Source organism: Peromyscus eremicus, chromosome 4 (genome assembly GCF_949786415.1).
Source record: "Peromyscus eremicus chromosome 4, PerEre_H2_v1, whole genome shotgun sequence".
Lineage (NCBI taxonomy): Eukaryota > Metazoa > Chordata > Mammalia > Rodentia > Cricetidae > Peromyscus > Peromyscus eremicus.
In genome coordinates this window covers 67,799,727-67,823,603 of record NC_081419.1, presented here as the reverse complement: position 1 = coordinate 67,823,603, position 23,877 = coordinate 67,799,727, and the positions used below count along the sequence as shown (strand labels likewise).

At 54.8% G+C, this 23,877-nt stretch overlaps 1 protein-coding gene across 5 annotated transcripts in view; it reads left to right on the top strand.

Annotated features, from left to right (window-relative positions):
• Nucleotides 1-369: 369 nt before the first annotated feature.
• Nucleotides 370-23,877, top strand: part of Dgkz (diacylglycerol kinase zeta) — a 32,090-nt gene continuing 8,582 nt past the window's right edge. Inside the window, exons 1-6 of one of the 5 annotated variants that reach the window (XM_059260949.1) lie at nt 370-545; nt 20,682-20,790; nt 21,093-21,188; nt 21,458-21,535; nt 22,878-22,934; nt 23,192-23,260. In XM_059260949.1, the coding sequence (XP_059116932.1) occupies nt 370-545; nt 20,682-20,790; nt 21,093-21,188; nt 21,458-21,535; nt 22,878-22,934; nt 23,192-23,260 (585 nt within the window). Of the gene's footprint in view, nt 546-2,508; nt 2,685-17,945; nt 20,395-20,681; nt 20,791-21,092; nt 21,189-21,457; nt 21,536-22,877; nt 22,935-23,191; nt 23,261-23,877 lie in introns of those variants that run through there. The other 4 variants (XM_059260951.1, XM_059260950.1, XM_059260948.1 and 1 more) reach the window with 4 other exon arrangements.

Genomic DNA, 23,877 nt, shown 5'->3' with positions numbered 1-23,877 from the left:
CTGGGGGAATGTCATGAAACCCAGAGACCTTAGCAGGTCCAAGAGAGGAAATTCAGAGAAGTTATTTGGAAAGGAAAGGCATACTGGAGCTGGGGTGCAGATAGATTCCAGCCCAGGCAGGTCTACTGGCTGCCTGGCTGCTTTTGACTCTTGCTTGGGGTTGTCTCTTGACTGCTAGACTGGGCTTGTCCCCACCTGCCCCCTGCACTCCCATGCAGCTCTGTGCCCTTGCTCGGCTTCTGCCCCAGTCAGCGGAAGGCGCCGACAAGCCCTGTGGTCCTCGGCTTGATCCTCCAGCCGGCCTCTAGTAGCCCCCCCACACCCCCCCAGTCAGGAAGTGCGGAAAGAGGAAGAGAGTCGCTGGGCAGGATGAGCGCACTGGGGGCTGGCCACAGCGCCCGGGGAGGCTGCGATGTGGCTGCAGCTCTGGGCCCCGCGAAGGTGCTGGGGACGAAAGACGCCGAGCTGCCGGGGGCACTGAGGCAGATGTGGCGCTCCCGCTCCTGGGACGTGCCACAGATCCCTGCTGAGGTTCCCCAGACACAGTAGGTACAGGGGTGGCCTGGGATGGGCACAGAGGCCTCCATCTCTCTATGAACTTTCTGTCTGGTGTGGAAGAGTGGCCGAGGTGGGCTCACCCATCCATTTCCCAGTAGTTCCATGGAGGCACAAGCAAGAGAGGGTAACGCTGATGTGTCCAGGCTTGGGGGTAACATGGTACAGGGCTTCTCTCCAGGACAAGAGCTGAGAGAGAACGGGAGCGGTTGTCAGAAGAGAAGTTCTCCCAGAGCTGTGGTACACGACGCGATGTGATGTGATGCTTGAGTTTTCCCAATCCAGTGCAAGGCCTGTGTAAACTCAGTAGGATCTCAGCTGCCCTCCCCCCCCCCCCCACCTCCCCAAGCTTTTCCCATAGAGCTTGGTGATAACCACCCAAAGACTTCTCAAAGAAAACATTTGTGCCCCGGGAAGCCAGGGTCAGGCTATCTTCCTAGGCATCCTGGTCCAGGATCTGGAGGTCTGGAGTCCAGCTTCTCCTGGCCTGCTGGAAACTCGGTGTATAAGAGAGGGCGCTGGGCCCCTGGGTGTTGGCTGTTGCTCAGAATCACAGGCTTGTTCGTGGGTCACAGCCCCCTAACTTTGGCTATTTGTGGCAGGCTGAGCTTGGAAAACAGGTTGCCAGAGCCCCAGAGGAGAGGGTGAAAGTGAAGGCAACCCAGGATGTGGCTTTCTGAACGGAGGGCAAACTAAAACAGCGGGCATCAGGGTGGCATGATTTGGTGAGGAGGTGGACCAAGGTCTCTGGCTTCCAGGCCTTCTTGACACAGCCCTGCAGCGTCTAGAGACCATCTGAGTTGTGGAGCCCAAAACATGTGTGATGGTGTGTCTCCGGGTCCCAATTGGTCTCATTTCTGGAGGAGAGTGTGTGTCAGACACGAAGACTAGTTCTGGATGTGTGTGTGTGTGTGAGAGAGAGAGAGAGACGAGGTCCTGTAACCACTGCCGTATAGGAGATAAATATTTTGTTCTATATGGGTGCATATATGAAGGAATGTGTAGGTTGTAACTGTTGCCCTTTTGTGCATTTGAATGTGTAGGAAGCACATAGGTCATCCCTATGGTATAAGAGCTCAAGGGGATGTTGGACATTGTGCTGGGAAACTTTTCATACGTTAGGAGTGGGTGGAGGATTGAAGCCATTGTGAAGAGTTGCGGAGGGATGATGACATTGAGGAACACTGAAGTTCTTTGTGAGTGTGTGAAGGTCACCGAATGACTTTGGTGTCTTGAACGTGAGAAGAAAGTGTGAGTTGAGTAATGACTGAGGGTAATTAAATGTGAGGGGCGTGTCTGCTGTGTGCAGGGAGGGCGTCGTCGTGTGACTTTTGTTGGTGGGTGTGCTTGTGGAGAGCCAAGGGGGTAAGAGTGGAGAGCGCCACGAGTGGCTGAGTGGGTGCGAGAGAGCAATATATAACTTGTGGATGCGGGAGGGGAGGTGGTGACAGCCGCCCTCGCGCGTGTATACTTTGATCATGTAGGTTGTTTGGTGGAGGAGGACTAAGGGGAGCGGGAGGAGATCAGACATCAGGGAACAGCTTGAGCGGCTCGGGCCAGGAAGTCAGTCGCATCCAGGCAGGCTGGCCGCGGAGGTGGGGGTGGTCCCTTCGTAAGCCCCGCCCCCAGGCCGCCTCGACCGGCTGGAGACACGGCCTGAGGCCGGCAGAGGGCGCCGTAGGGTGAGAGCGGCTGAGCGGCCGAGGGGGCGTGCTCGGCGGCGGGCGGGCAGGCAGAGGCCCGGCCAGCTATGCGGGGTCCTGCGGCCGCGGCTGTCGGCACTTCCTGGAGCGGAGGCCGCTTCCCCGGCACCTGGGAGTGGGGCGCGGGGACGCGCAGCACAGGGCGGGCGGAGCGCGCGCTCGCCATGAGCTCGGCGGGCGGTGCGGAGCGGGCGTGCTGAGCCCCGGCCGCCGGCCCGGCATGGGCGTCTCCCGCGGGCCCACCGCCGGCCGGGGCTAGGGCCGGATGGAGCCGCGGGACCCCAGCCCCGAGGCCCGGAGCAGCGACTCGGAGTCGGCCTCCGCCTCGTCCAGCGGCTCCGAGCGCGACGCGGGTCCCGAGCCGGACAAGGCGCCACGGCGCCTGACCAAGCGGCGCTTCCCGGGGCTGCGGCTCTTTGGGCACAGGTGAGCGGGGCGGCGGCGGCGGCGGCGGCGGGACGGGCTGTCCCGGCGTGGCTATCCATGCGCCCGGCACAGGCGGTCCGGGTGGTGCGCGAGCTGGCACCGGCTGTGTCGTGCGCTTCGTCCTTAGTGCCGTGATAGGGTCAGCTCCTAACCCTCCCGCAGGGAGACAGAGTCTCCCCAACTCCTTGACACCAGCAGTCAGGGACCCTACGGCTGGCCGCCGCTCCTTTTTACCAGCGTGGTGGGGGCGGTCACACCGCCCTTCATGCCTCTCTGGAACCTATCTGCCAACTACCACTGCTTGGCATCTGCCGATTGTGGTCACTGTGATTTGCCATAGCACATGTCTGTCCCCAGGTCACTGATTAAATTACACAATGTTTTAAACTTCTGGGACTGTGGGCACCTAGCGTTCACTTTACTCTTAAATAGCATGAAGATACCATACCTCCTTCTCCCTCTGTACAGTCATCATCTCTTTCCCCACCTTCTTCCAGCTCTCGCTTTGGAAAGGGACGAAGTGGGCTATAGTTTTGAATCAGGGTTGGCTATTCAAGCTGCATCTTGCCCGCTCCCCAAGCACTCCAAATATCACCATATTGTACCTGTGACAGAGCTTTGACCACGACTGTGGTGAGAAACTGGGGGGAGGGTGTGCAAAGACTGAGTGCAGGCAGTTCATGGTCTGTGTACTCACCTGTGCCTACCCGAAAAGCCCTGATAGAAGGAAGCACCCAGGAGTATCCTACCTAGCTCTCTGATCTGTTTCCTTTCTGACCTCTGAATTTCTTTGGCGGCTGAAGCGCTTGCAGCCAATCAGCTAAGGACACTAGAGCTGATTGGACTCTGACCCCTTGGACTCTGCCCAGGGCCTCCCTTTTACTTTTTGTGACTGTTTAAAGATTTGCTGTATTTGGCCCCTTCTGAGCTTTGCCAGGGCTCTTTCCAGGGTAGATTTATCTACTAATAACCTGTGTGGTTTTCCTCTGTTGTGTGGGTGGTGTGCCTGTGGTGCTGATCTATGCCCTCTGCCTGGCTTACCCTAGCCAGGGCCATGCTCTTTGCACCTGCAGTGTGTTGCTGAGCATACACCACACACAAGAGATCTGGATCCTGGCACTGGCAGATGGAGCTCAGTGGGCTTTTGGGAAGCCACACAGGCTTCAGTATCACATAAGACAGGGCGGGCCGTAAAGCTTCCAATTCTTCTGTTTTGTCACCCACAGCCCTGCAAGATCAGAGCCGTTTACACCCAGCTCTGCAGGATGTAGCCTCCAGTGTTCACGGGCTCCTGAGGGGGGGAGGAAGGGGCTCCCCTGAAGGCTTCCTGTTGCTACTCATGGGGCACCAAGTGTTGAGTGCTCCTGACCTGTGGCTGTGCTCCTTTTGAAGAGCACACAGGTTTGTGGATGCAGGGATGAGCCTTGGGCATATTCAACAAGAAGAGCAAGCAGAGGTGATAAGTACCTTTATATAATTCTCAAAAATAAGCAGGATAGGTTCTGTTTTTCCATTTTTATAGATGAAATAAACACAGTATCAGAAAGAGGAGCTGTATGCCCAGAGTCACACAGCACATAAGAGGCCCAGACAGCATTTGAGCTCAGGTTGGTCTGATTCCAAAATCCACGTCTCTTTCTCTGTACCGGGATCCCAAACACAACATCACAGGGCAGCTTTAAGAAGGTCGGATTCTTAGATCTTACCTTTGGCATTGGCGTGTCTGGCTCTTCAGTTCTAGAAGTGAGCCTGGGTGTTTTTCTAGAGCACACAACTGGAGAGGAGCAGGATCACACCACCCTGGGATGGGAAGTGGTCTTCTAGGAGACCGCTTATTGAGAAGAAAATCAGAACTCCTCTAGAAGCATGGATGCAGTGGCTCATGCTGGAGAGCATTGCACCAGGGCAGCAGTACTTTTAAACAGTGAAGTACCTGGGAGATCGTAATGGGGAGAGGGCTCCTCAGGAAGACTGGGGCGTTCAGGGTCTGTGCCCAGTGGGGCCGGCCTCCTCTCACTTCATTTGATGGCCAGGTAACGGGAGGAGTAGACGGTCGGGCTAGCGCCTCTGCTCTAGGTTCTGTCCTTTTGGCTAATACTGCTCATGTAGTTCTGCCACCTTGGTCGGCACTGGGAAGTCTTCAGTGCCCCCGATGAAACCATCCCTCTGTCTTTTCCCAGGTCCATGCTCATTTATAACCCAGCTCTTGTTTCTCCTTGGACAGTCACACTGCTTTTTACCACACTGCTTCTGCCACCCCACTTACAACTTAAACCATGGGGCTGAGGGGCCTCGTAAGTGAATGGGCCAGAAGACAGGGTCAGAGTTGACAACCAGGTGAATGGCGACTGCCGAAGCGATGTTGGACTCTCTGGGTGGACCTTGGCTCACTGGTAGAGTCCGTGAACAGTTAGCAGTGTCCGCTGTGGGCTTGGCCGGGAGGCCACATGTGTGCCACTTGTGGTCAAGTCCGGAAGAACATGTCTGTGCTGTCCTCCTTCAGGTCCACCCCAGCCCCATACAGTTGGCATCACTGGGTGGGGATGTGGGGAGCAGTTCTCACCATCTCCCTCTTTTTAGTCCAGTGAGACACAGCTGCGCTGTGACTTCCTCAGCTTGTGGATTCTTCCCACCTCCACCTCCATCCCACTCCACTTCTTCATGCTGAGAACTGTCAGCCCCCTCTTAGAGGAGGAAGGGGGTCTGCTATGACCCCAGGTCATCTGGTTCTCCACTCTGTGTGGAACTGGAGAATCTTTACATTCAGGTTCTCTGAACCTAAGGGTTGGCCAGTCTCCAGTGGGAGGACAGTTTCCCAGAACCAGCCCAGGGTCCAAGGAGAGGGGACGACTCACCCTCTGGCCTCTTGCCAGCAGCTTGGCCCTAGGCAGGTCACTCAGTTTGTGGATTAGCTGGCTTTGCACCCCAGGGGCGTCAGAAATTACCTGGCATCACACACATTTCGACAGAAGGAGCTTTGTCTGTCCAAGCCCCTGGGAGCCGGGGCGTCTGTTCCTCCATCCCTGCCCTTCATTAGTCTCAAAGTCATAAGCTCCCAGAGGGCAGGAGACACACCTGTGGAGCAAGTTAGACACAATAGGTCTCATTTAGAGGCCATGCCACATGGGGCCCATGAGCATAGTCCCTAAGACAAGGCTGGCAGAGATGCCCAGTGAGCAGCATGAGCAGAAACAGCCCCTGTTTGGGGTGGTTTTGCAATGAATAGGGAGGGACACATTGAGGGATGCCTCTCTTTCAGAGGTGAGAACCCCTGTCTGTGGCGCCAGGATGTCTGGGGGCAAAAGGAACCTCTCTGAGTGAATCAATTGTCTTGCTTAGGCTAATGCTGGGAACAGCCCAGGTGGCTGGAGAAGCCCTTGGGTTCTTGCCAGTTTGAGGAGGAAGGGACCTCAGTGCCTCAGCTGGGTGCACCTGCTCTGTCTGCTCCTCATGCAGCCATGTCCCCAGGTATGGAGCCGGCTCCTGCTGGGAAAGGAAGAACACATTCTCCGTCCCTATCTTCTGCCACACGGGCCAGTTTCTGTCTTGCAGGTCAGGGGAGGGAATGGTCAGTTCCTGCCATTTTGTTACCACGGGAAAGGTCACATCCCAGCATGTGGACTGACCAGGATTTGTACTTCCTACAAGAAAGTATGAGGGAGGGGATCCTTCCAGTCAAGGACAGAGGAAGGCCGCTGACCCCTGAGCAGAGAAAGCCTAGGCTCGGAAGCTGGGGCTGGGCACGAGAGCAGTGGGCCTGCCCTCACCTTCCTGGAAGCCTTTCCAGAACTCTTCATGTGCCCCAAACAGAGGAGGAGGTTGGTGGGCAGGTTGGCTAGCTTTGAAGCTTGGGCTGAGCTGGTCCCTAAAAGAAGTACTGGCCCCTTCATCTACCATACCGGCCAGAGGGCTTCAAGGTCCTTGAGCTGCCCCAGGAACCTGCCCTGCAGTGTCACTGTGACAACAGTAGGAGGCCAAGACTACTGGGGGGGGGGGTGACGGGTGACGGGACGGTGACAGCGGGCCAGGACGTTTGTTTTCCTTCTGCCAGGCCACTTGCACCTGCCGTGGCTGGACCCAGACACCTCCTCTTGTGAAGGCAGGAATGAGGGGTGTGTATTTCCATATCACCTGGCTCCACCCTTCCCTGTCCCTGAAGGTCGAGGCCCAGTGAAGCAGCCTCGACTAAGGTCTCACAGCCAGCCAGGGCCGTGTTCATTCATGCCACATCAGGACCCCAAAGCCGTTCCTGCTTTCTGAGATCCTCACCCGGCACGCTCAACCTGCCTCCCACCTCCTTCCTGCCCTCTGTCAGCTTAGGGAGGGCACCCTGTAGGTGAACTAGGACACTTGCCTCCAGGCCAGTGGGTCCCAACCTGTGGGTCCCAACCCCTCTGGGATTGAATGACCCTTACACAGAGGTCTACTAAGATCATTGGAAAGCACAGATATTTACATTACAATTTATAACAGTAGCAAAATTACAGTTATGAAGTAGCAATGAAAATCATTTTATGGTTGGGGGGTCACCACAGCATGGGGAACTGTATTAAAGGGCCGGAGCATGGGGAAGGTTGAGAACCACTGATTCAGGCTGGCAGTTTCTCTCCTTCCTGGTGCTGTTGTCTCAGCCACTACCTCTGTGTTTCCTGTGAGGGCTCTGGATGCCCTTGGAGTGTCAACACACCATCAGGGATGTAGTGTGCTCCCCCCACCCCCGACCCCCCACCCCGCTGCCTCTTAACCCCGAGCCTGGCTGGCACTCTTGTCCAGGAGGGAAAGGCCAGGCCAGAACATAGACCGAATGCCTGCCGTCTTACCCTTGCCCCCGCCTCAGTTTAGGGCACGTGAGAGCAGGTGTGTGGCACCTAGATCAGTGCTGGACGGGAGGGAGGGCGGATGAGAGAACTGAAAAGAATACTCATGCTGTCCCTCTCCACTCACCTGTCTCCAGGTGAGTGACAGATCACCTTTCTTCTGGCCCTTAACGACTTATACCCCCCCCCCCCCCATTCATAGAATCATCACTACAGTAACCTAGGTGGTTTTGCTTCCATTTTATAGATGAAAAAGGCCAAGGCTTAGAAAGGCCATGAAGTTCACCTGGAGCTCATCCCAAAAGCCTTTGCACAGCACCTGACCACCCTGCTTATTAACCCTTCCTTCATGTATCCACCCTAACCTGCAGAGCCCAGGAGGCCTTAGATAGTCTCTGGGTTTAGCGAGAGGTTGGTACCTCACACGGGAGTTGCTATAGATGCATGAGGTGCTCTGGTCCAGTCCTAGAAAGAGACCCTCAGGGTCCCTTCAGCAGGAGCAGGCAGGCTGTAGAGATAGTGGGTAGGCAGCCTGAGCCTGGAAAACAGCCGTCATGGTGCTTGATGGTGGGACCTGGAGAAGAGGGGTACATCTGTGACTATTGGAAGATGGGTTCAGAGGACCCTGTGATAGCCTGGGGTCAGTGAGTGGCCTGAGAAATGAACCCCACTTGTACCCAGCACCCTCTCCCTCTACTTGCAGGGACCTGCTCCCCCTCCCTTCTGGCAGAGTGCCAGTTCGGAGCTCCCACAGAGAGGCCTCTCCCCTGCCAGGGCTGAGCACCATCATAGCACATGCCAAAATAGCTGTCTGGGAGCCTGGGCCTGCACCACCCACGCCCCAGCATCTTGCGGGTTAACAGCTTGCCTGTCTCTCCGCCCCCCTTCCCTAGCTTGCTGACATTTTACAGAGAGAGCCGGGGGTGGTTGTGAAAGGGGGCAAGTTGGTTCCTGCTCTCTAGCCCACGTAGACAACCCACTGATACAACCTGCGGCTGCCCACCTACCTCTGGAAGGCATCCTATAGGAGAGTCCTGCCGTCTGACCTGCGGGGAAAATAAAGCTGAGGTCTGCCTGTTATGAGCGACACATTGTTGAAACCAGACAGGGAAGACCCAAGACAACACTGGAAGCTGGCCACCCCCTCACAGCCTTTTTTAGTTTTCGTGGGGGAGGTGCTGGGGGGCGAAGATGGGGGTGAAGACAAGGTCTCACCAGACCTGCTCTGAACCCATGGCAATCCTCCCGCCGTAGCCTCTTGCGTGTTGAGATCAGAGGTGTGAGTTAAACACACCCAGCTCCTCTTTTAAAGAGACTGAGACTCTTGTCAGCTGGTGCTCGGGTTTGTAAACAGGTCCTTGTGCTCGCACAATGGACACTTTACCAACTGAGTCATCCCTCCAGACCCTGTCTGGTTTTCACTTGGATTTGAGTGGCATGCCTTAGTTGGGCATAGTGATACGTCAATGCAGTTTTAGCACTTGGAGGCTGGGGCGGGAGGATCCTGAGTTTGAGGTCAGCCTGGGCTACATAATGAGTTCTAGGCTATATAGCCGGACCATGTCTCAGAAAAAGGGAGGGAAAGATAGTATGGACGGGGTTCGTTGGTTTTGTTTTGTTGGTTTAATTTGGTTTTTGAGGCAGAGTCTTGAACTAGAAGTGAACCTCGGCCCTTAGCCTCCCGAGTGCCTAGGTGTGAGCTGAGCATTTTCAGTTTGGTGAAATTTCAGTCTGGTGACCGTTGCTTGGTCACCAGAGACTGCCCCTGTGCATGGCTCCCTGAGTATCCCTCTCCACCAGGGTTCCGGCCCTGGCCCATGTGTCTTGGCTTAGATAGATGTTACTGAATTGTCTTGCCAAGCAGTTACCCTAATTTTTAGGCCTCTGGCGGTATTTCCTTTCTTGAAATTGTCATTAAACTGAGGAAATATTTACCACAAACACTTTCTCTTCTAGCCTACAGCAATCCCTAGAGGTCCTGGAGCCCCATTGATCAGATGAGGAGACTGAGGCTCAGACGGGTGAAGCTCCGCAGCCTGAGCTGGTCAGATGCACATGGTGGCTGGCTGCCTTTGCTCTGGCCAACTTCTTGCTTTAGCAGTGGGAAAAGCCCTGGGTAGCATGAGTGAGGGCCTGGGGACCAGGTAGGCATCCAGGAGCTGAGAGCCGATTCTAAGGAGGTCTTTGACGAGAGAGTGGAGGTTTTGTTCCAGGCTGGAAGCCATCACCCACTGCATGTTCTCTAGGGCTTTCCTTATGAAACCCAGACAGCAGGACTGGAACCCACAAAGTCACAAGGTGAAGGTGGTCCGTGAGGTTAGGGGGGCTGTGTTGGATATTTTCAGACTGGACCAGAGGGGTCAGAGGTTGTGAGAGGTGAAATTTTGAGTGTTAAGTCGGGGTCCATCTCCTAGCAGATGGGGAATTGGGATTTGCTGGCAGGGCACAGGTGCAACAAAGGAGCCTCATTGGGAGAGCTGGAGGAAGACACATTAGCATTCCCGGAAGGGATCAGTCTCAGGGCTGCCTGTGAAACACAAGGTTTGTCTACCCAGTGCCAGCAGCAGGGCCTCAGGAGCTGGCCAGCCAGCTCAAAGCCATCTACTGTCAGCCTGACCAAAGCTAAGGAGGAACCATTCGCGAGCCCCTGTTCACTCACAAGGTCCCAGGGTCTGTAGTCTTGGGGGATGCAGCCTAGCAGGTCAGTGCTGCTGGCCCACAAGAACCAGGCGAGGGTCTGAGTGTGGGAGCAGCTAACCCCACTCCAGGAGAAGGTCCTAGGGAAAGCTTTCTGGTAGAGCCAGTGTCTGAGCCAACGCTTAAAGGTAAGAAGGAAAATCAGAGCTTGAGTTCAGTAAGTGGAGGGGCCTGGTTTCCACTATAGAGACTCCATTATATAGGTGCCAGGCATAGAGGGATTTGTCTGTGTGCCGGAAGCCACCGGAAGTGGCAAACATGGGCTTGCCAGTGTGGAACTGTTGGGTTTTTGTTGAAGCTCTGCCACTGGTGGGCATTGTGCCTCACTCCGTCATCTGTGAGGTGAGGATAGACCATGAGGATGAGTAGTACCAACTGTGAAATCAGTCAGCATTAATAGGATGAGATCTGCTTAATCTGGTATGGTAGTGATTGCCTGTAATCCCCAACACTTGGGAGGTGGAGGCAGGAGGATCAGAAGTTCAAGGTCATCCTGTGCTGCATGAGACACCATCTCAAATAAGTAAATAAACCATCAATAGCCAAGTGAAGTATGTATTTGTTAAACTTATAAAAATAGGAAAATGGGCCAGAGAGATGGCTCAGAGGTTAAAGGTGCTTGCTGCCAAGCTGATGACCTGAGTTCCAGCCCCAGAACTCATATGGTAGGAGAGAGCCAACTCTTGAAGGTTGTTCTCTGACCTTTACATGTGCATTATGGCATGATGACGTAGGTGTACCCACACACATTCATGTGAGGGTTTGTGTGTGCTCACACACACACAAAATAAAATGTTCAAAATTTTTTTTTCAAAGGAAAAGGAATAGGGAGGGAAGCTGTGGCCGCCAGGCCCAGATCCTCGGTCAGTTGTAGTGGGGAGCAAGCATGAGAAGTGAGTGCTTCTGAGTGATCGGTGGGACTGAGGAGGAAACCAGAGGACCCAATGGCCATTCCTTCCTGCTTCTCAGGAGTCTAGCAGAACCAGACCCTGAGGTGGACCCAGAACATGAGGGAAGAAGCTGGCGACATTTCATCAAGGAATTCATTTGGGGTCCTGGCCTAGCCCCTGAGCATCTGGGCATCCGCTCCTCCCTACGGTCTCTGTTTTATAAGGAAAGCTACGGAGACTGTGGAGTAAGCAATGGCTCCCGAACCCGGGAAGGGGCCTCCAGCTGTCACTTACCAGATCTCTTGAGGAGCGGAAGATGGGCACGAAAACAAAGGCTGTTGCCGGTCTCTCGTGCCCAAACAAAGAGAAGTGGCCTGGGCCTGTGGCCAGCCCTTGGTGGGGTACCCAGGAGGAAGCACTTCCCATCCCCGAAGGCTCTGCCCCCTCCCCCACGGAATTCCCTGTTCCTTCCTCCTGATGGGATCCACAGTGAACAGCTCCCGGCCAGCCCTGTGCAGGACACACCACACCCAGATACACTCACTAGGCCCAGCCCCCAGGAGCTGGTTGCCTGGTGGAGGAATAAGACTTGAGAAAAATAGGCCATCCAGGGTTTCCGTGGCTAAAGAATCAGGTGGGTGGTCAGCTGGAGTGGAGTGGTTGGCTGGGCAGCTGTGAGCAGGTGGCCCCTGGGACAAGTGAGGGGAAGGAAGGGAGGCCAGTGCTCAGGGCAAGGTGTGTCAGGTGTGGGGACACAGCACTGGAGGTCGGCTCCGTTAGGGTGTATGTCACACCTGGGGAGTTACACCATGGTGTAGAATCCACTCCGAGTGAGTGGGTCTCTGAGTGTGGGGCTGCAGACTGGGCGGACGGACGGACGGACGGATGGACGGACGGGGCGATTGTCAGGCCCTGGTGTGACCCTGTTGTGCTGCTGTCAGCAGGGCAGAGAGAGCAAGCATTGACAGCAAGGCCCTGCTGTGCACTGATGTCTAGAATACAGCTGAGAGAATTGATGGGGAGATAGTAGCTCAGTTGGTAGACTGCGAACCTAACATGCCCAACGCTCTAGATTTCGTTCACAGCACTCCATAAGCCAGGTGTGGTGGGGGCACAGCTCTGTAATCACAGCATTCAGAAGGTGGCCACATAGGGCCTTGAGGACTGTCTGGGCTATGTGAGACTGGGGGTGGGGGTGGGGGGAATAGAATGGAGAGTGATTGACATGCTAGATGCTCTAATCCCAGCATTGAGGAGAATGAAACTGGAGAATGGTGTTTAGGACCAGCCTGAGCTAACAGCAGTGAGACAGAGACCCTTGTGTGTGTGCATATATGTCTTTTTAGTGTTTCGGCTAGTGGCTCGCTCACTCTTCTCTTTCTCCTTTCTTTCCTTTTTTGAGACTGGGTCTCTCTACGTCGCCCTGGCTGTCCTAGACTCACTGCGTGGACCATACTGGCCTCAGACAGATCTGTTTGCCCCGCCCCCCGAGTGCTGGGATTAAAGGTGTGCACCTCTACGTCCGGCCTGCCCTGGCTCCTTTTGTACTGAGCAGCTTCTCAGAAAAACCCGTCAGACTCAAGCTGTCTTGGGGACATTTTCCCAAATACCAGTGAAGTGAGCCTGTGCCTGTGACTTCAAAAAATGGTGTCAACATTTGTTGCCAATAAGAAACTCTGAGTTGCCGGGTGGTGACGGCGGCGGCGGCGGCGGCGCATACCTTTAATCCCAGCACTCGGGAGGCAGAGCCAGGAGAGATCTCTGTGAGTTCGAGGCCAGCCTGGGCTACAGAGTGAGATCCAGGACAGGCACCAAAACTACACAGAGAAAACCTGTCTCGAGAAAAAAAGAAAAGAAAAAAGAAGGCAGGAAAGAAAAAGTAACTCTGAGGTTTGAGCAGGCCTCAGAATTTTGGAAACTTTGTATCTACCTTCTGGTGGAGGGAGGGGCTTCCCAGGACAGGAAACTGTTGAGAGCAATGAAGACAGCAAAGGAGATGTTCTTTTGATGTCTGTGAGGAAATGTGTCAACCTTTGGAAGATCAGCAAAGCTCAGTACCACAGTGTTCTCCACTGACCAACACTTGCTGTTACAAAATGCAATATAGCGCTGTAGCATTGCGAGCCTGTGTATCTATCAAGAGGCTGAGGCAGGTGTTCACTTGAACCCAAGAGTGCCAGACCACCCTGAGATACCTAATGAGACCCCTATCTCGAAAACAGCTAACTCCTCACCCCCCAAAAAGAAAAACCAAAACCTTGCAAGATAAAACTTCGGGTTCAGCGGGGTGGTGGTGATGCACGCACATCTTTAATCTTAGCATGTGGGAGGCAAAGGCAGGTGGATCTCTTAGTTTGAGGTCAGCCTACTCTAAAGAGTGAGTTCCAGGACAGCCAGAACTACACAGAGAAACTCTGTCAAAAAAAAAAAGAAAGAAAGAAAGAAAGAAAAAGAAATACCGCTTGTCATATTTTCAAGTGATGCCGTAAAAGAAGAGCCGTAATTACCTGGAAGCTTGGTGTGCTGGCCCTTCCTTTTCTAACTCCACATGGCTAGGTGAGGTACATTTCTTCATGTAACTCGTGCAGGGGTGAGGTGAGTGCTTCATAGGAACCAGCTGCTGCCAGAAAACCAGACACAGGTTTGCAGAGACGTGAAATGAGCCAGCAAGATGGCCCAGCAGCGAAAGCCCTCGCCTCCATATACTCTGTGGCACTCGCAAATACACACCAAACATATATATTGGTTTTAGAAACAGGGTTTCTCTGTGTAGTTTTGGTGCCTGTCCCAAATCTTACTTTGTAGACCAGGCTGTCCTCGAACTTACAGGGACCTGCCTTGGCTCTACCTCCCGAGTGCTGGGATTAAAGGCACTCGCCACCACCACCCGGCCAGTAATTATTTTTTTAAGAGTAGAAAGTGGTTCTGGATTCAGGAAGTTTGATGCTGCCATCCCTAGTGAGCCATGGCAGGAACAGGAGCTGGGGGAGCTGGGGTGTTAGCACACCAGGTTGTGACACCAGCTGATCTCTCCTAAATATTCTTTAGCTGCCATGGATGGACTCAGGCACTCAGAAAGACTCCTGGCCCCCTTGACAGGGCCGGAAGATCCAGGCTCTGGAAGCCCAGCTCAGCTACTCCTGAGACAGGAGTCACAGGCTCCCAGGAGCCTCAGGTGCACCATCTGTTCAGCAGGGACAGTAAGGCTCCCGCCCAGGGGAATTACCAGCCTCCTGGCTAATAAGGCTGGTGAGAAAAGGCTGCCCAAGTTGTGAAGTGCTCCATAGATAATTGTTTGTGTGGTTGTTTTGTCTGGAACCATGTGCTTAGCTGCTCAAGACCCCATAACAACCTGTCCCATGGACAAAGGAAGACAGTGAGTGATTGTCTTAGGGGCGCCACTCCTACCCTCCGGAATACCTTGTCTCCCTTCTCCAGGCCCAGTGTGGGCTGGCCTGTTACTGGAGGAGAGTGTGCTGATGCTGTCACTCAGCCTGGCTTGGGACTTGGGGAAGAGGTTCCAGGAGGCCAGGCTCCTGTGCCTGTTGGCGTGCACCGCCCGCCCCCCTCCCCACCGCCCACCCGCCACCGCCTGCCGCCTGCCTGCTGGAGGGCCAGGAGCCACCACTAGGAGAGGAAGTGCAGTCGGTTACCAATTGGGCTATTTTCATAACGGCTGTCTCCGGCTTGGGGGAGGAGGGTGGGGAGGGGGAGGGGCAGAGGAGCAGCCACTGCAGCTAGCTCTCCAAACTAGGACTTGCTCGGCAGAGTCCGGCAGCCGGAGCAAACCGGAGCAAGAGCCGAGTCGCTGGGACCCCAGCCCCTACCTGCTTGTCCACCTCTTGCCTGCTGCCTTGCCTTCCAGATCAGGTCAAAGTGGGACTCCCTCTCTCCCTCACCTCCTGCTCCCTCCTACAACTATCTGGGTGGATCTGGGGAGGGTAGATCAGGGTAGGACCAGGCACCACCACCCCTAGATGAGGGCCTCCTCCATCGGATGGAAAAGGAACAGGGTCTGGAGAGCGCACCAAGCCAGAATCTGAAATGGATGCTTGGCTGTTTAGCTCCATTCCAGTCCTGGCCCACCTGTTCACCTGTGTTGTCCTTGTTTTGTTTGGGCAGTCTCTTTAGTGAGGAGTCCTGGTAAAGTCAGCACCCTGCCTTACCAGCCCAGGCAAGCAGAGGAGCGGGCTGCCCTCCTAGCTTTCTCTCTTCCCCCTGAGCCTGGGGTTGTGGGAGCCAAGCAACCAGGGGTTGCTTCTGGCGAGCAGTCCCCCTGACCAGGCAGGCCCTCAGCCTGGGACTTCTAGAGGATAGGTGCCCTGCCCCAGGCCCAGCTTCATGGAGCAGAGGACCCTTCCCATGGCATGCCATAGCCACTGTGCAGGACCCAACTGGTGTCCTGCACAGCTTCCTCTGGAGGCAAAGGCTTCCATGAGGACCAGCCTATTGCCAAGTGCAGAGGGCACTCCTCAGGAGGGGCAGACACCCAGGTGGCGGGGCTATGGGACTTTGTTCCTCCTGTGGTGAGTGGTGGGTACTCCTGCTTCCTTTTCTGGGTTCCCACCCCCGCTGTGGGCAGAGACAAACCTCAGGAGGTGGCACGGCCATAGGCCCTGGGGTTCTACCATGTTCCAGGTCTGCCAAGTAGCATCAGGTGCTTATGTGCATGGTTGTAACAGAATGTCCTTATGCTAGCCTTTGAAGTTGGGTGGTGCGACCCCATCTCGCACATGGGAGCGTGGGTTTGGAATGGCTAGTTGATCTTCTGAAGGGCATGGTGGTGGATGCTAGGTTATTTATTTATTTACAGACACGCCTTATGTAGCATAGGCTGACATTGAACTTGCTGTGTAGTCCAGGATGACCTTGCCTCCTGCCTCTGCTCCCAAGTGCCGGTCCATAGTGCTTGTTCTTTTTACTTGGAGTTGGCGTCAGTTGTGAAATGGTCTGGCTAGGAGGCCATCACCCCTTCCTAGCTGGGCTCCATTAACCCCACGGGCGACAGCCTTAGCTCTGCTGCTGCATCTCTGCTCACCAAGGGCACGTGGCCTGACATCGCCATACCTGTTGTTCATGGCATCCCTCGCTCTCCCATGGCCCTGTCCTCATCAGAGTCCTAGGGGTCAGGTAGAGATTAACGGGGCCCTCTGTCCTTCTTGAGTGTGGCTGGCTGCTCCAGACAAAACCAGGCGGCCTGGGGGCAACCATTTTGCTGTGCTGTCAGTGTGAGAATCTTCTGGGGCCTCCCCCATGACCTTTACCTGTACTTGTGTGGTGTGTGGAGGTGACGGGATGAGGTGAGAAGAATGGCCTTTCGGAACTGAACCATGGGAGAACCCCAGGCCCAAACAGGGCTTCTTTTATTTGCTTTTTTGTTTTGTTTTGTAATTAAATCAATCAGGATGGGGTCACACTGTGAAGCCCTGGCTGTCTTGGAACTCGCTTTGGTGACCAGGCTGGCTTCAGACTCACAGAGATCCACCTGTTCTGCTTCTGAAGTACTGGGATTAGAGGTGTGCACCATCGTGCTGAGCTTTATTATTATTATTATTATTATTATTATTATTATTATTACTTCTTTTTAATACAGTTATACACTGTAGCCCAGTGTAATTCACTGTGTAGCCCAGGTTGGCTTCAAATTTACAACAGTCTTCGTGTCTCAGCCTTCAAAGTGCTGGGATAATAGGCAGGAACTGCCAAGCCCAGCCCAGGCTAGGCCTCTGATCAGATCCTGGAACAGACTCTGCAGAGATAGGAAGTGGGGAATCAGGCAATCTCTGGCCAGTAGACCAAAGTTTCTATAGAGATGAGATGCACAGGAAACATGGGACCAACCAGCAGGAGGGGGCCATGGAACCCAGTGGTGTTTGGGGGTGGTAGTGTCCCGCAGGGGAGCTTGTCCTAAGAAGTAAAACAATCTTAACAGTCTTCTTAGACAAACAGGGAAACTGAGGTCCATGGTACATGGTCATTTGCACTAGCTTGGCCTTGTGCTCCGCTGGGAGGCTGCGCCCAGGGGCAGCTGAGGAAACATTTGTTACAAGTATGTCTTGGAGTGCTGGGCAGGTGTGGGTTCTATAGTTGTGCGTATAAGCGGCCATGTATCCTAACAAGAGCTGCTTCCTTCTTGTCTTGTCATGCAGGTCTGGGACAGCAGGGAGGGCCCAGAGAGCATAGCAGCACCTCCCCCACACTGACTGTGGCCTTTTGTTTCTGGGTGACACTAGCATCAGGCGGTGTGATGTGTCCGGGTGACTAATCTCCTCCAGGCTGGGCAGCTGTCACAGTGCGGCCTGAGCAGAGTGGTGGGGAAAGCTGACACCCTAGGGGAGACCTGGCAAGCAAGGGCCCTGGCAGCATCAGGCAAGTAGGCCTGCAGCTTCCTCTTCCTGGGACAGAAAGTGGACCCTAACTCAAGTAGCCTTGGGCACAGGACCTGGACTTTGCCACTGGCTGGTTGTGTGACTTTGGACATGCTCTTACCACTGTGAACCTCATCCTTATCTGTATAATAAAGCTGTTTGTTGGTCGTGCCTCCTCAGAGGCTATGGTAGGATCAGTGAGAGGGTAGAGGGCTTACCCAAGGCCTGTCACAGAATAGGTGCAGGGTAGATAGGAGGGGGGTTAATATTATGGGCCCTTTCTCTAACCCATGTCACCTCCGACCCGGGGTCCAAGAGGGCCTTGTACTACTCTACCCATACCTGGGGACAGATCCATCTGCTCTATACCGTCTGCGTGTGGGCTTTGTATATGCTACCCTTTTGTGCCTTAGATTCCTCACTGGGCACTCACTGTGTGTGTGTGTGTGTGTGTGTGTGTGTGTGTGTGTGTGTGTGTGTGTATGTATGTGTGTATGTGTGTATGTGTGTGCACGCAGGCGTGTGCATAGTGGACTCGTAAGTGTTCGCTGGATGGCCCCGACTGTGGTAGGAAACCAGCCCTCTTCTGGAACTCACCTCCTGTCCAGTCTCCATGCTGCTTTCCCAGCACAGCTACCTCCCTGCTCACTGATTGCAGGAGCTCTGTCCCCTGGACCCACTTCCTTCTCCTTACACCCTATACTGGCCCTGAAGCTACCTGCCCAAGACTCATGGCAAGGACAGATGGAGGACTGAGATCAGGTGCTACATATATTAGGTGGGACTATACTCCCAGCCTGTCCTTCCTGTTGCTCGTTGATGGTTAAGGTACCCCATCCCTGCTCTGGGCTTCAGCCAGGCCCCAATAGGCGGGAATTGTCTGTACTCGTTCGTGGTTGTCATTTGTCCCATGGCTGTGACTTAGGCCTCCACGACTGCTCTTTGGAGGTATCACTTTCAACTGACGGGAGGCTTCCCGCCATTCCTCAGGTGTAGGAGAGGTGTGAGCAGGGAAGCTGACTCCAGTGGCCTGGGAAGGAGGAAAGAGAGAACAGGGAGTAGGTAAAGGGAGAGGGCCTCTGGAGAGCTTGCATGGCCTGGTACACACCCAGGGTGGCGACCAAGGCCCCTGCCTCCCTGCAGGAGGCAGTATGGGTCATCTCAAGCTTAGGATTATGAGCCTGAGGCTTCAAGCCTTGGAGTCTGGGGACAGTGTAGTGTACTGGGTCCCTAGGCAGGAAGGTTTAAGGAATTTTCAGGCATCACACCTTGGGCTATCCATACTCTGCTCTTAAGAAAGGTGAGACAGAGCCACTCAGTACCAGGAAGTTCTCAGAGATGTATACACATGGCATCCAGAATTCAGAAGGCTTTTCTTTTCTTTTTTTGGTTTTTTTTTTTTTTTTTGAGACAGGGTTTCTCCATGTAGTTTTGGTGCCTTTCCTGGAACTCACTCGGTAGACCAGGCTGGCCTCAAACTCACAGAGATCCGCCTGGCTCTGCCTCCCGAGTGCTGGGATTAAAGGTGTGCGCCACCACCGCCGGCAGAAGGCTTTTCTTTTAGCCTAAGCCTCTTACTGCATCCCCCAAGTTAAGACAAGAGCACTCTTTCCTGGGGGTGGTGAGGGACATGTCTTTCCAACTCTCTAAAGCCTGGTTTCCCAGTGTCTAAACCCAAAGTTGGGGCTGAGTGTAGGGATTTCATCAGGACTGAGATCCCTTGCAGAGAGCCTGAGAATTTTTTTTTTTTTCTTAATTGCACTGTATCCCAGGAGAGGAACCCAGCCTGGTCCATGTTGGGGCAAAAGGAAGGCCAGATGAGAGGGAACACTCCAGGGCCCTACAGTCTCCGTAGGCAGAGTCTGATCCCCAGACTGCCTTTTGTTTTCATTTCTGGCAGGGTAGATGAGGACCCTTTAGACGCAAGTCTCTGTTGGTTCTAGTGCCTGGGCAGGTGAAGCCCGTCTCCCAAAAACTCCTGGGGTAGAATTTGGGGAATCCTAGCTGGGAACAGTATCTGCTCTGACTAGCTGTAAGCCTGAGTTCCCTGATCTTCCTGGTCCCTGCAAGCACTTTAATGGAGGCCACAGTGTCCTCATCCCTCGCACTGAAGTGTCCCTTGTTTGCTGGTAGGGCACAGGTGGGCTTCAGCTTAGTCCAGCTCCTGACACTCTGAGTCTGTATGCCCAACAGCCCCTGGCATGGAGACCTTCTTTAGGAGGCATTTCCAACGGAAGGCACCAGGTCCTGGAGAAAGGCTGCAGCGGTCCAGTGGTGTGGGGCTGCCCACAGGCAAGGCTCGACGCCGCTCCCCTGCAGGGCAGGCCTCCTCCTCACTGGCCCAGAGGCGCCGCTCCAGTGCACAGCTCCAGGGCTGTTTCCCCAGATGCAGGGTGGGCACCCAAGCCAGCCGCAGGCGGTCCAGCACTGCACCCCCTGCCTGCAATCCTCGCTTTATGGTGGATATGGTGCCCACCTTACAGCCTGCCACTGTTGGGGCCCAGCTTCTGGGTACACCCCTGCTGTTGGCTGGGCTCATGGGCATGAAGGAGGAGGAGGAAGGGGCCCAGGAGGGAGATGAGACAGCCGGGGAATCAAGTGATGCCAAACCAGGTACCAGGACACCAAGGCCCTCCTCACACCAGGGCACCTGGCCATTGCTTCCCATGCCCCGCTGCCTACGCAGAGCCTCGTCCCACTTGCTCCCTGCTGACGTGGTGTATGGCCATACCCTCTGGGGCCTGCATGGGCACTATCGTCGCCTCAGCCAGCGGTGGCCCTCAGGCCAACACCCGGGTCTTGGGGGCCGAAGCCAAAGAGCCTCGGGCACTGCAGCAGGCCCCATGATACCTGCCCGTGTGCGTCCACTGTCTCGCAGACGCCAGGTAGCTCTAAGGCGGAAGTCAGCTGGACCCCAGCCCTGGAACACCCTGCTTATGTAGGTATAGCAGGTCAGCAGGGCGTGTGGTGTAGCCTCCATGGGGTCTAGCTCAGTAAGGGCTTTGAAGCTCTGCCTAGCCTGGGGGTGGCCCACTCGGAAGCAGCTCTGGGCAGTGCTGGAAGAAGGGCCTGAAGAAGAGTCTCAGGGCATCTGAGCTTCTGTGGGTTTCTCCGTCTTGTACTTTGTGCAAGTCCCGGGTGGCAGTTTTTCTGGGTAGTGGGAAGGAAGTAGAGTCGGCAAGCTCTCAGCTGGCCCTGGAGCTTCAGCTGTCTTCCTTTCTGTAGGAAAGCCATCTCCAAGTCAGGCCTCCAGCACCTGGCACCCCCTCCTCCCACGTCTGGGGCCCCGTGTGGTGAATCTGAGCGGCAGATCCGGAGCACTGTGGACTGGAGTGTGAGTATTTGTGCACTAGGCAGGGCAGGAAGCCCGAACACTACTCGGTGCCAGTCCTTGCTGGGTTTGGATCCTCCTGAGCAGTCAGGACCCAGGGCTTGTGGGCAGCTGGGAGAGAAGCCCCCATGTCTGGGCAGACTTCCAAGGGCGAGGCAGCAGCCTTTGAGCCAGGCTTAAAGCAGTTTAGAAAACGAGAGAGGAAAGCAGCTTGTGGTGGCTGTAGCAGGCTTGTTTTGGGAGGTGGGTGATGGGTAGGGTCCCAGTGGCAGGTAAACACTGAGCCTGCTCATCCCATGGGTTAGGAGTCAGCAGCGTATGGGGAGCACATCTGGTTTGAGACCAACGTGTCCGGTGACTTCTGCTATGTCGGGGAGCAGTACTGCGTAGCTAAGATGCTGGTGAGTGAGCTTGGTGGGACCTGCTGCCCCCTGGTGGTGTAGTGGATCTAACCTGCAAGGTAACAGCTGCAGCCTTTTGGTGGGTGCTGCTGCTCCACCTGGTTGCACTTGCTCCGGGCTGCTCCAGGGTGAGGGGAAGGGGTCTTGTCTGATGACAGGTGCTGGGACTGGAATCCCCATAGGTAGAGCATGCTCTTCGCTCGACCTGAGGTGGTATTTAGGGTTAAGTTACCTGGTGCCTCAGGGTCTCCCCTCTTTGTGTCCTGCAGCAGAAGTCAGTGCCCAGAAGAAAGTGTGCAGCCTGTAAGATTGTGGTGCACACCCCATGCATTGAGCAGCTGGAGAAGGTGCGTGCAGCTCCTCAGCCTTTTGTGCCCTCCCCTTGGGATGCTGAAGCTTTCTTGATACACACACGTGGATCTCCATGCACATCCATGTTCCACAAGCATAGCTTGCCTGGAATGCCCCAGCGAGCACCATAGCAAAGCCCGAGTCAGATGCCTGCATTAACCTTGCCTTTCCCCATGTGTTATCGGTTGTACCTTACTCTTTAGAGTGAGCATGGCCTAGAAGTGAGGTTCATCGACTATTACCTGACCACATGAGTTAGCAGGTGGTGGCCAGTGTGCTGTTTTACCATGTCCAGCCTAACATTCAGAAGAGCCTTTGTGGGCTGGGGTTATAGTAGTTGTCTTGCATGTACAGTGCCCTGGCTTCAGTCCCCAATTCCAGAAAATAAAAACAAAACAGTCAAACTTCCAAATGCTCAGCTGTGACTGGGCCCATCTGTTTTCTTATATGCTACCTCTGTAAAGATATTTCCCAAGGACCATTTTCCACGCATGCCTATGGGAGGGAAAGGGGAGTGCCAGGCCAGGTGCCGGTCAGGGAATAGGTCTGGTGTGGAAGATAAGAGCTCCCTTGCTTGCGGAAGTCCAGGCCATCACATGACAAGTCTTTATGAACAGAAATGCCCCCAGCAAGGCCAGTTTGGGCTGATTTGTCCTGTCCCTGAATTGTACAGTGAGTCTTCCGAGACTGGAGCAGGCACTGTGGGGAAAGACAAGTAGAAATGTATCCTGGCTGGGCATAGTGGGGCATGCCTGCAATCCCAGCCTTTGGAAGGCAAGACAATCTCTTCAAGTTCAAAGCCAGCCTGGTTTATGTAGAGAGTTCCAGGACAGCCAGGGCTGTGTGTGTGTGTGTGTGTGTGTGTGTGTGTGTGTGTGTGTGTGTGTCAGAGACAGAGAGAAAGAGGGAGAAGGAGAGAGAGAAGGAAAATGCAGGCCCATCATGGAAGGTGACCGTGAACCTGGGTTTAGCACATTGGCTAAGGGTCTCCAGGTGTCAGTCTGTACAGCCACAGGAGGGATTGGTGTCTGCCTTCACTTGAGCTGGGAATGCTGGAGGGTGAGAAATAAATAAGATGAGCAAACAGTGCTCCTACTCAGCACAGTGTGAGGTGGACGTGAACCCCGACCTCACCCTAGCCTCTCCATCCCTGTATCCCAAGTAAAAAAAGGAAAGATCCCTATGGCCAGTGGTCAACAGGACTTCTGAGAGGGGGTAGCCATGTTCCAAGGGGCTCTTGGGATGATTTAGGACTCTGCTTGCCTGTGAGGTTGACTCTAGGTGACTTTGTCCAAAAGAAGGCTCTGACATTTTGGTGGTCACTGCAATATTTCACAGATCAATTTTCGCTGTAAGCCATCCTTCCGTGAGTCAGGCTCCAGGAATGTTCGTGAGGTAAGCGTGCGGGGCAGCAGGGGGGACAGGGGGCAAGTACCTGAGGGATCCTCTGCAGTGCCACCAGGGGTTCAGCTTCTAGACGGAGGGTCTGGGGTCACTCAGAGAAAGAAAGTCAGCCGACTGTCTGCAGAGCGGTGGGGTTCAACCTTCGCTCCAGGCCATGGAGGGGCTGTGGAGGGTTCCTGTGGGCTGAGTTCAGGGCTGTACCTATCTAACCCCTCATTCATTCCCGTGACCTTTCTCCCCTCCCCCAGCCAACCTTCGTAAGACACCACTGGGTGCACAGGCGACGTCAGGATGGCAAGTGTCGGCACTGTGGGAAGGTAAGGCCTGTCTGAGGGCGCGGCCATGCTGCCCACTGGCCCGTGTATCCAGTGTGGGGTCTCCAGTTTGCTGGCGTTCATTCAGTCCCCAAGCTCCTTGGCTATGCCCTGGGTCTTTGAGTTGAGCAAGGGAGGGAAGAGGATTATCTTCTGATGTGGGTGTCTGACCTTTGAACTCTCATGGGGCCCTTTGAGAAGTGTATTGACTTTTCATTCATTCATTCAGTAGTTCTTTAGGGATGCTGTGTGTGTGTGGTGTCCTGAGCTAGGCAGCAGGCTCCCTGCCTCCTGGGGATAGTGGCTTGTGGACGCACTGCTCCGGACACCTTCCCACACAGCACTGTTGCTTGTCTACTTGTTGACTGCTTGCCTGTTGACTCTCAAGAATGCAGGGGCTCATCCCTCCATTCTTTTCCCTCCGTGCCCTACACACAGTAGCCACTGACGATGGTTTGTGGACAGGACACGGATAAGATGGTACAGTGAGGGCGGTACAGAACTCTGGGGGCCTGTCTAGGTCCAGGGGCAGGAAGGAATCCCCGGTTAGGCAGCTCTGGAGTGCACACTGGGCTCTTTGCAGTCGGCTGCAGCACTCATGGGCTCCTGCTAAGCTGCCC